The sequence below is a fragment of the Chaetodon trifascialis genome, chromosome 24 (assembly GCF_039877785.1).
Source record: "Chaetodon trifascialis isolate fChaTrf1 chromosome 24, fChaTrf1.hap1, whole genome shotgun sequence".
Lineage (NCBI taxonomy): Eukaryota > Metazoa > Chordata > Actinopteri > Chaetodontiformes > Chaetodontidae > Chaetodon > Chaetodon trifascialis.
In genome coordinates, this window is record NC_092079.1 from 2,030,988 (window position 1) to 2,041,028 (window position 10,041).

Consider the following 10,041-nt stretch of genomic DNA (forward strand, 5'->3'; position numbering starts at 1 on the left):
GCATGTACTTCCTGTGAAGTGCTGCGATATCCAATATTTTTTTTTTTCCCACCACCACATCAAGCTGGGGGGAAATTAAATGCCTCCTTGGAAAATTGATGAAGAGTCCATGTTCACATGAGGGCTTTTCATTATGTTCCGCTGCTGTCGCATAGAGCAGAGGAAAAGATCCAGAACGTGTGTGTGTGTTTGCTGATTGAAGCTCGCAAAGATACACGCACACTTTCACGCTCTGCTTTTTATCCAAAAAACACTAAAATCACACCAGAAATAAATACAGTAAAATTCCTGAGATTTACTCTCACATTCCTGTGAATGGCACTTGTTCTCAGAGTCGCTTGTTTCCATTAGGGGATCTGATTGTCAGCTCATCCAGGACTCTCTCTTCAGGAACCTCACGGCGTCACTGAAACCCTCTTCGCACAGAGACTGCATGGCGCTGGTGGATGGGGGAAACAGGGCCTGGTTCAGACGCTTGATGTTCTCCATGGAGAACTGAGGAAACCCAAGAAAATATGACATTTAGGATCAAATAAGTGACAGAACATGAATTGCAAGCCATTGTTATTCAAGACAATTAATAGCTGACATATTACCAAGACACACATAGGAACTAAAAATCCCCATTTAATCAGCTTAAGTTTGGGCAATTTTCAATAGCAACCAATTTTCAATGTTTCCCTGTCACTGCTGCTCATGCAGAGAACACACTGTCAACAGATCTGTTGGAGCTACTTGTAGCTGTGACAGCAGGATGGCGTATGAGTCAAAATAAACTACGGTGTGTGTAATAAATTGCTTAGAACAGGTGCCGGTGTAATGCATGCCTCTTTCGCGTCGGGAGCTCTGACGAAATGCGGCGATGAGATGGACGCCGTGTTTACCGTTAATGAGATCGAGGTTACGATGTGGTTTGTGTGATGCCAGCAGAACAACGGAACAGAAATTGAATATGCAGCTGATAATGTGATGGCGCAGAGCAAAACATCAATATATGCAAGTCACGATGAGTGTTTCAACTACTGACACAATATCAAGAGGTTATTCCCTTCAATATATATATGAACAGCGCAAATGAATCAATGTTACAAAGGCAATGAAGCAATGAGCTGTATAAGATATGACTTTGTGGGAGGTATGTCCCTTTTTCAGACCAGTTTGAAGAAACTCACCATTATGTTCATGTTGGCCAGTCTGAGTTGACTGTTGAAGCGTCCCCTGTGAATGGGACATACATCCTGAACTCCAGCGAAGGGAGACACAGTGACGGTTCGTCCCGTGGGCAGAATTGGCAGGCTGTCAGTGAACCCTCCATCAATCCATTTCTAATAAAAGAACACCAGTTGATGACCGCCAGTAATCCAGGCCTTCAGTTGAAATATCTCCAAATTCGTACCGGGAAAATACTTGATTTGTTAGATTTCAATGAGCCCCTTACCTGCCCTCTGAATTCCACCGGTTTCAGTCCTGCATAGACGGGCACATAGCTGCTGGCCAGCAGAGCCTGGGGAAGTTACAAGGGGAGAGTTGAATATTGAAAATCTTGGCCTCGTCCACATCTAACATGAGCAACACTTGGTGTAAAAGTCACATAAAGCAGAGATAATGTTTACAGTTCGACCCTCAAACACGATTTGTGCCATTGATGACATCAAGTATAAACTGAAGACATCAGCAGTGTGATGCGAGAGTAGGGATGTGCACCTTTATGAGCTCCTCCCTGGAGGTAAACCTGGATACGATGTGGTTCTGGCCACTTTTGGAGTGTGTTATTGAGACGTGGAGGCGGTCAGTGGCCAAACTGTGAGCCTCACTGGGCAGAATCTCTTCGATCCCCTCCCTGGAGAGTATTCATGCACAGAATACTGATATTTACTTCATATTACAACTCATTTGTAAGCAATTTTGCTGAAGTTGTGATGAGACTGCTCAGTCCCACAACGGTGTTTCAGTCATATCTGCTCTGTAATTACCGTAGCGTGAGCATGAAGTTGTATCCTGGCGTGACGGCTCCGAATTGCTGTCGTCTCACACTGTCAGCAAACCAGTAGGTGAACTCTTTACAGTGCTGCACAAAGAGGAAACAAACACTGCTGATGATGTCACACCTCATTCAGTAACACTTGATTTATGAAGGTTTAAGAGTCAGAAGGTTGGGATCGACCAATTACTGGCCTGGCCGATAATATCGGCCGATATTCGGCATTTTCTGAAGCTCCTTACTTAAAAAAAAAAAAGAAAAGAAGACAGAACGACATATCGGTAGGTAGACGGTAGACTATAGCAAGTATAAAGGACGAAAACCTGCTGAATTCTGCTGTTTGGCTCTGGTGATGAAACTGTTCACAACTTCAACAAGGCGTATTTCATGATGACCCACCGCTACATTGTAATTGCCGCAACCGCTTTGTAGCAGGGGCCAGACGCACAATAATATTATAGGTCCTTTCAGCTATCATTACTTTGTGGGAACAATAAACCTCCTAATGTGTCTCAGCCCGTGGGGCGGCTCCTGGTTTATCAATAAACAACACCGGGGGTGATTATAGCCTATAAGTTTACAAGGCCTTGTTTGTTTACAGTCGCCTTTCCCTCAGCGCTCGTGCTATCACTACACTATGGTGCTACTTAACTACTGATGATCGTCTTTTTGCCTGTCGCTCGTAAAGTCCAGGGATATGAGTCAGGCAGAGAGCACACGTCGAGGAGATTATTCTCAGTGTGTTTCATTTTCAATCAATAAATTTACTGTCGCATCTACAACTCACGTGTGTAATGAAGCCTTTATTGTTTGCATTTACAGTTGCTAAGTGTCTTATTCTTATTTATGTAATATGACATACAGTTCTAAGCACAAGAGTATACATCTAGCCTACTGTTCTGAGATTCAGAATATGCCTTTATTTCTCTAAATATATCTAAATAAATAAGAAACTATAAGTGAAAAACTCTGGGGACCCTTGCAAGTTTAATCTTTATTTACTCATTATGCTGTTTTAGGTAAAAATTTAATCTGAAAAGTAACTACTAAAGCTATCAAATAAATGTAGTGAGCCAAGGTTCCTGCCACCCTCTTTATTGGTTTGCTCTTAATCAGGCTGGATCAGATGTACCTGAGAGAGATCATAAGACATCATTAATTAAATGTTATTCATGTAGGCTATAATAAGAATATTATGTAGTGCAGTGGTAAGTAAGTACCTTAAAAAATCATGCAGTATTTAAGTAAATGTTTCTTTACACCACTGCATTTAAAGAATTGAAACCAACTAAAGACCATCTTAAGCTGTTTTGCTGTAATAAATGAATACATGTTTTCTCTTTTTTAATTCTCACTCTTTCTTTTTGTCTCTCTTTCTCTAAATCCTCATTAGAGATGGATGGATCAAAGAAGCGGGTGAAAAGTACAGTGTGGCAGTATTACACACAGCCAACCCCAGGAAAGGCAGTGTGGAATACCTGCAAAAACAGTGTCAGCATGGGAGGAACAAGTGCAAGAAGAAGAAGAAGAGACGCCGCCTAACAGGAGAGCATGCTGAGCAACTCTGCTTTCTGCACCACAATCTGGTGCTACTGAATTGTGAGTACTAACTCAGACCCAAATTTCAGAACAGTTCAGTTCAGTTTATTTTGTTGATGTTTCAAAAATTCAGGGAGCTATTTCATTTATTTATTTAATCATTTGAGAGAGTTTTAAGAAATGCTGCTGGAAGGCCCCTGCACTTTTTGTTTTAAAAATAATTAAACTTAAAGGCATTTCAAGTAAGATTTTGTGTTATTTTACAAAAAGTTAAGGTCTTTTTTCAGTGTACACAAAACAAACAAACAGTATACTGTATTAATTCTAATCCCAGGTGTGTTACTCTAAATTTTGACACCAAAATTTTCATTTTTGCTGCAAACAAATATCAGTTCTAAATATCAGCTATCGGTTTCACTTGATTATTAATAATCGGTATCGGCCCTGAAAAACCCATATCGGTTGATCTCTATCAGAGAGTGTGTGTACACATACAATGAATTTGACTGGTTTGAAGTTGCTCTCCCTCACCAGAAGTCATGAAGAATGCACCTTCATCTGTTTGACCCTAAATACAAGAATCATACCGGCTCTGCTATCAAGGTCAACAAGGTTTGCGTCAAGCGGGCTACTGGAATGTGACATGAATGGCCTACAGCAGAAAACCTGGAACTCTTGAAACCAGGCAAGTAACTCCAGACAGAGGAGGTACATGAATAACTGCATGCTTTGAATCCCAACATCTAGACTAACAATGATGCTAAATGCTAAAATGCTCACGGCACATGAGGACTTTCTTTTGTTTTCTGACAATTTCTGGCACACAATTATCCATGTGTTCTCCAAATATTATGCTCTTTGGATGTTATCTGAAACGTGTCTGAGCTGGTGGGCGTTAAAACTTCAGAAGACAGACAGTCCTCCTTCTGGGATGTGAAATCTTCTGCTGAACATCTGAGGCGAGCGCTTCAGCTCGGCCTTTAATTCCACACTCGCAATTTGTAAGACTGTCAGCACTTACAGAGGATGAGATGATAATGGTGACAGTGAAACTTATGACGACAACTGAGCGGCTCTCAGCCTTTTCTGGGCCAGTTCCCCCTTTAATAATGTTGATTATTATCGTGTTATATGATTAAAAAAAGCAGGTCACTGAATGGCAAATAGCAGATTTGCATTTTTTATTTTTTTCCTGTTGTCTCCCTCCCTTGTGGGGCATCTTTTGCATTGGAACAACGGATACAAATGCTTCTTGTTTGGCATTTCTGATTGACTGCTGTTTTTGATCAATAATTATTTTGTTGTGGGACATCTGGAGACCCCTGATGGTTCCCCCAGTCCCCACTTTGTTAACCACTGCTCAACATTACAACCCTCTCTCCGTGGGCTGAATGAGGAGTTGAACGCTCTACCTGTAACTTGTCAGGAGCTGTGATCATTACAGCAGCCACCAGGGCCCCAGCTGAGGCCCCTGCACAGGCCCTGAGGGAGCCCAGCAACTTGTCCCCATGGCAGAAAAAGGCCTCCACAGCCCCTAGGTGGTAGATCCCCAAGAAACCAGATGCAGCGAAGGACAGGTTCAGGACTGTCATCCTCAACAGCTGCAAAGACATGACATGAATCAGCAGCCAGACAAGATAAGTACTACCACTACGACTGTATAATAATAAGTAATATGATAATAAAATATGATTCCATGAGTTCACATTTTAATTGTTTTCTCTCACAGACCCTGGAAACAGTGCCGGTTTCTTTTAATCTTATCAATATTTCTGAATAGAAGTTTGGCTCCTGTCGTTAGCCGGCCAGGAGTATGAAAGCTAAGACAAACAAACTTGCTAACATCCCTGATATAACCTTAACCGTCGGTCAAACTGAGGAGAAGACTTACCGTGTTTATAGTCTCGACATCGAAAACCTTTAACGTTTCCTCATTTTTTTGTACGGCTAGTAACAGAGGTAAAACCACTCCTTTTAGTGAACATGTAATTCACATGTAATTGTAAAACCACTGAGCTTCGTTGTACCGCTGCTGACTGAGCAATGGAGTCAAGTTGGCAGAGACAGTGAACAATACTTTTTCCGCTCACGATTTTCAAAATAAAACCTTCATAGTCTCAAGGAAGGACCTTTGTGCTTCCTTGTGTGTTGTCATCAATAATGGTTTGTGGGGCCTGTTTGCTTGCTTTTCTCTCATTTTGTTTGCGCTGGAACTGATCTACCATGCTGAACTAAACCAATTACCACCAGCATTTTGCCTTAATTCAGGCAACCTTTTTATTTCATTGCATAGTAGATTTTAAGGGGGGGGGGGGGGGGGGGGGGGGGGGGGGGGGGCACTAATGCCTTCTGAGAACAATGAGAAATATGGGATTATCTTTGTGAAATGGTTGCACTTTGGTTAATTTTAGGTTACAAAACTATTTGGTTGGGTTCAGGAAAAGATCATAGTTTGTGACCATGGCTGACCATCTTGTGCTTGACCCATCCAATCACCCCTACCTCCTCCATCGGTACACTTTTCTTTCCCTTTGTTGAAGCATTTGTATGCAATGAGTTGGAATGAGACAGCGTTGACACAACTTGTGCAGTCCACAAGCTCCAGAACCAGCCCAACCACATAAAAAGGAGTCCAATTAAAAGTCTGACCCTATGGCAGCTTTTGAGCTCTCAAGGTCTCTTCAAAACAAAACCTCACTGCTGCTTCTAAAGAAAAGAAAAGGCATCTCTATGTGTGGAATTAGCCTGTATTCTCCAGGATATATCACTTTAAACACTTTAAATACTTTTACTCATCATCTGTCATATAATAACCCAAATACTGTAATAAACCAGTTTGCGCTCCCACCTAAAGCAGTGTCCCCGGTGTGCAGTCCTTCCTCTTTGACCGTCAGCATTTATTTCCCATGGATTCTCTGCGCCGTGCTTTCTTGGCACGTCAGCATAATTTCCCGCTCCTTTAGCGTTGCTTATGATTATGTGTAGCCTCAGGTGGATTAGGTGGGTTACACACTGGAGAAAAAGAAGAGCTGAACTCTTATCAGGGGAGGAAATAGTATGAGGCTTCTGAAACAATGGAGTGAAGGTAATGCAGTTTGTTTGGTGAAGGACGAACAGAGATGCCTCTGATAGTTCAATTGTAGATAGACAATGGAGATCTTATTGGATTAGGTAGCAATGCATCAAGTGAAGGATTCATGCATTCATGATATTATTCAAAAGAAACTGAACTTCATATATCAGACATTATAACCCTTGTCACACACATTTTTAAAAAAAATAAATTGTATGTGACTGTACTATTATTACTGATGCATACGATTTCACGCATGTTCTATATTGGTACGTAATCTATAAAATTCTTTATATTAAAAAACTAGTGGAGTAGACGTAAAGTCACACCAACCGGAAGTAAAGTACTTGAAAAAGTGCTCATATTGGAGCACAATGTTTGAGAAATGTACTGTTCTGGACAATCCACGAGCTCAGTGTGAGCAACCTAGTGTCCACCTATGACTGCTAAGTGATTCACTGTTACTGTCAACTCAATATCACTGGTTTCATTGATTCGAAGCTGTCAAATATCAATACCAGTACTGAGCATCAAACAGCAGCATTAAAGGAAAAATCACTGTTGTGATAGAGATTCCAGCCAGTCCACAAGTGGTGAATGCAATGGTACTACTTTTATGATATATCAGTTAAGCCTAGAAACCCTGCAGTAAGGTGCGAGAGGAGATTATTTAATAGTTTGTAAAAACCTGCCTCACTCTTCTCCCAGGAGTTGCTGACTCACCTAAAACTGTTTCATTAATCTGAGGTTGGGGGGGAGTTTTCTCATGATGGTCTAAATGCTGTTTCAAATGCTTCCCTACTAACAGCATCCTGGAGGAAGGAGTGAACTCTTCATACCCCATAGATCTGAAGGCATGAAAATATGTGTCTGGTGTAGTCTACATATAAATACGTTGAATACTCAAGCAAAACAGAAATAACGGGCTGCTGAAAAGCACATAGTTTAAACTCCTACTTCTCAACAATGTAGAGAAATGAGATACAGCATATCAGGCACAATTCTTGTTATTAGGATCAGCTCATTGATGGTTTTGCTTTTCACGTGGAATTTGTTGACTAGTATATAGTAGAATACCACCAGACTTATCCTTTTCAGGGTATAAAAATATAGTATTAATAGCACAGAAGTGCATAGCAGCCACCCATCCATCCATCATCTATATCCTCTTTTCCTTTGCTTGGTTGTGGGGTGCGAGAGCTGAGAGGCTAGACACTAGTTTATCACAGGATTGACACAAAGCATTCACTCAAACAGGCAATTTAGAGTCATCACTTAAGCCTAACCTGCATGTCTCTGGACTGCGGGGGGAAACCAGAGCACCCTGACAAACCCCACACAGACACAGGGTGAACATGCAAACTCAGCTTTGGACTCACAAGGGCAACAATTTTACTCCTGCTCCACGGCAGTCATTGCATGCATTAAATGATTAAAAATTAGGAGTAAACGATTTGTTTTAATTTTTATTTGAACTCGACGCGAGGAGAAAATACGAAAATCAATTCAAATCGTCATAGCAGTCAGCATGCTAAGTCGTGGTTATGCTAACATTGTTAAAACAAAGGAATTGTTTTATTTTTTTTTTTCTTTGGTGAATTTGTTCCTGCACTACCCTTGAAATCCCATCCCACCCAAATACTTATACTGACCTTTCACAAACATATGAAACAAAGGGCACGGCTGCTGTGACGCAGCCTCGTCTGTTCATTCAGAACCTCTTTTCAATCAGAGGCCCCAGGATAGTGACACATGCCCCAGTGCAACGTTAACCTGATTCCTTCAACATTATTCAAGCACCAGTAGATGTCAAACTCATGATGCTTTAGTATTGAGCTGTGATTTAATTATTCTCCTAGATAAAGGAACCGTTCGTTAGTCAGTGGAAAGCCTGTGGCGACGGAGCTTAGCTGTGAGAGAGGCCGCATGTACGGGGCACACTCTCAGCTCAGAGTCCATGAAATTCATGGATAAAAGAACTGAAGAAGTCCAATTTCAGATATCAGTCTCATTATCCAGAGCAAAGTTATAATTAAGAGGCACTTTCTGAAAAATGCTGGAGGGAACATTATCTTAGTCACATCCACTGGGATGTGTGTTTCTGTGTTAGCCTGGAAAAAGTGGGGGTTATTATATGTACTTCTCAGGGCTTAGGTCAGCTGATAAGGTCCAAAAGGCTTTTTCACTGGCAGAGTGAAGAGAAAGCAACCCCCCTCCACCTCCTCCCTCTATACCCCCCCACACAAGTGTTGTTGGAAAGACATCGCAAGGTCATACAGATAAAATAAATCTGTTTAAAGATCAGATAGTTCCTGAAGATCGAAAAAAACGAAATGTGGAGCCAAGGCAATGGAGGGTACAATGGATATGACGTGGGTGAGCACCCCCCCCCCAAAAAAAAGAAAGAAAGAAAAAAAAATGGATGTGACAGACAAGATGGGACAAAGTAATGGCTTGCTGAAAGGCCATTAGGACACTCACATCAACACAGTGTAAACATGTACCTGTCAGATCGCTGCAGATGTGCATAGCTGAGAGTGAGGAGCCGAGGATTACTGCTGCAAAGCCCCGATCCTGCGAGACTAATTAAAGATTAGATACTGATGCACAACAAAGAGAGTTGCACAAACACACAATAAGCAGCCTTGATTGAATTAAATTTGAGCACAGATTAAGTTCAGACTAAAGTGACAGCACAGTTTCACATTCAGAGGCAGCAGATGTGCAAAAAGCACAATTGCAACGATCACAAGATCACATGGATTTAGGCCCAGCTGAAACTCAAAGACAAGGGCAAAAGGTTTTGGGGTCTTGGTGTACTTGGACAATTGGAAGACTGCAGCATCTCAAATCCCAGCTTCCATTTGGACATGTCACAACAAAAGACCAGTTTTTGTTTGCAGGTCTCAATGTGGACTACATTCTCATGCTCTCAATGGTCTGCTGAAGTGATGCCACTGTATGGGCTCCACATATTTTTCCTTTGCAGAGGAAGCGCTACCAACTGGTCGGTAATATAAAGAGGTGGAGTTAGCTGACCTTTCATTGTGTTGAAAGGATTGTTTTTCTTAACAAGTGGCCGAGCTGTTCAGATTTCCACATGTGGTAAATCCAGTAGCATCCTCACTGCATTAATAACCTGGATTAACATGGAAGATACTGAGACACACAGATCGCATGTTTGTACAACGGACTTAAGGGCAGACTTGTGGTTTGAAGAACTTTGGCTTTCATTATGTGGGGGGGGGGGTTGTGTTTCCTGGGTTTCCTTTTTTGGCAGAGGCTGGGCGTGGTTCTCCAGGTGGCTTGGGACCTGGCTCCTACTCAGCTGGGACTCGTCACAATCAGCACAGTATAAAGACTGTGGACTGCTGAAGACTCGTCGCCACATTGTTTCTGCTGCTCAGTGGTATTGTTGGCCTGTTAACAGTGTTTCCAGTGTGTATGT

The 10,041-nt window shown here is 41.8% G+C and overlaps 1 protein-coding gene across 1 annotated transcript; it reads right to left on the reverse strand.

The window, feature by feature from the left end:
* Nucleotides 1–236: 236 nt before the first annotated feature.
* On the reverse strand, nucleotides 237–5,595 carry pnpla4 (patatin-like phospholipase domain containing 4). Its single transcript, XM_070994127.1, has 7 exons — nucleotides 5,412–5,595; nucleotides 4,933–5,121; nucleotides 1,974–2,068; nucleotides 1,705–1,840; nucleotides 1,439–1,504; nucleotides 1,173–1,325; nucleotides 237–495 (listed from the first exon to the last, which is right to left on the reverse strand). The coding sequence occupies exons 2-7, from the start codon at nucleotides 5,110–5,112 to the stop codon at nucleotides 364–366; spliced, it is 762 nt and encodes a 253-aa protein (XP_070850228.1). The 5' UTR covers nucleotides 5,113–5,121; nucleotides 5,412–5,595; the 3' UTR covers nucleotides 237–363.
* Between the last annotated feature and the right edge of the window lie 4,446 nt (nucleotides 5,596–10,041).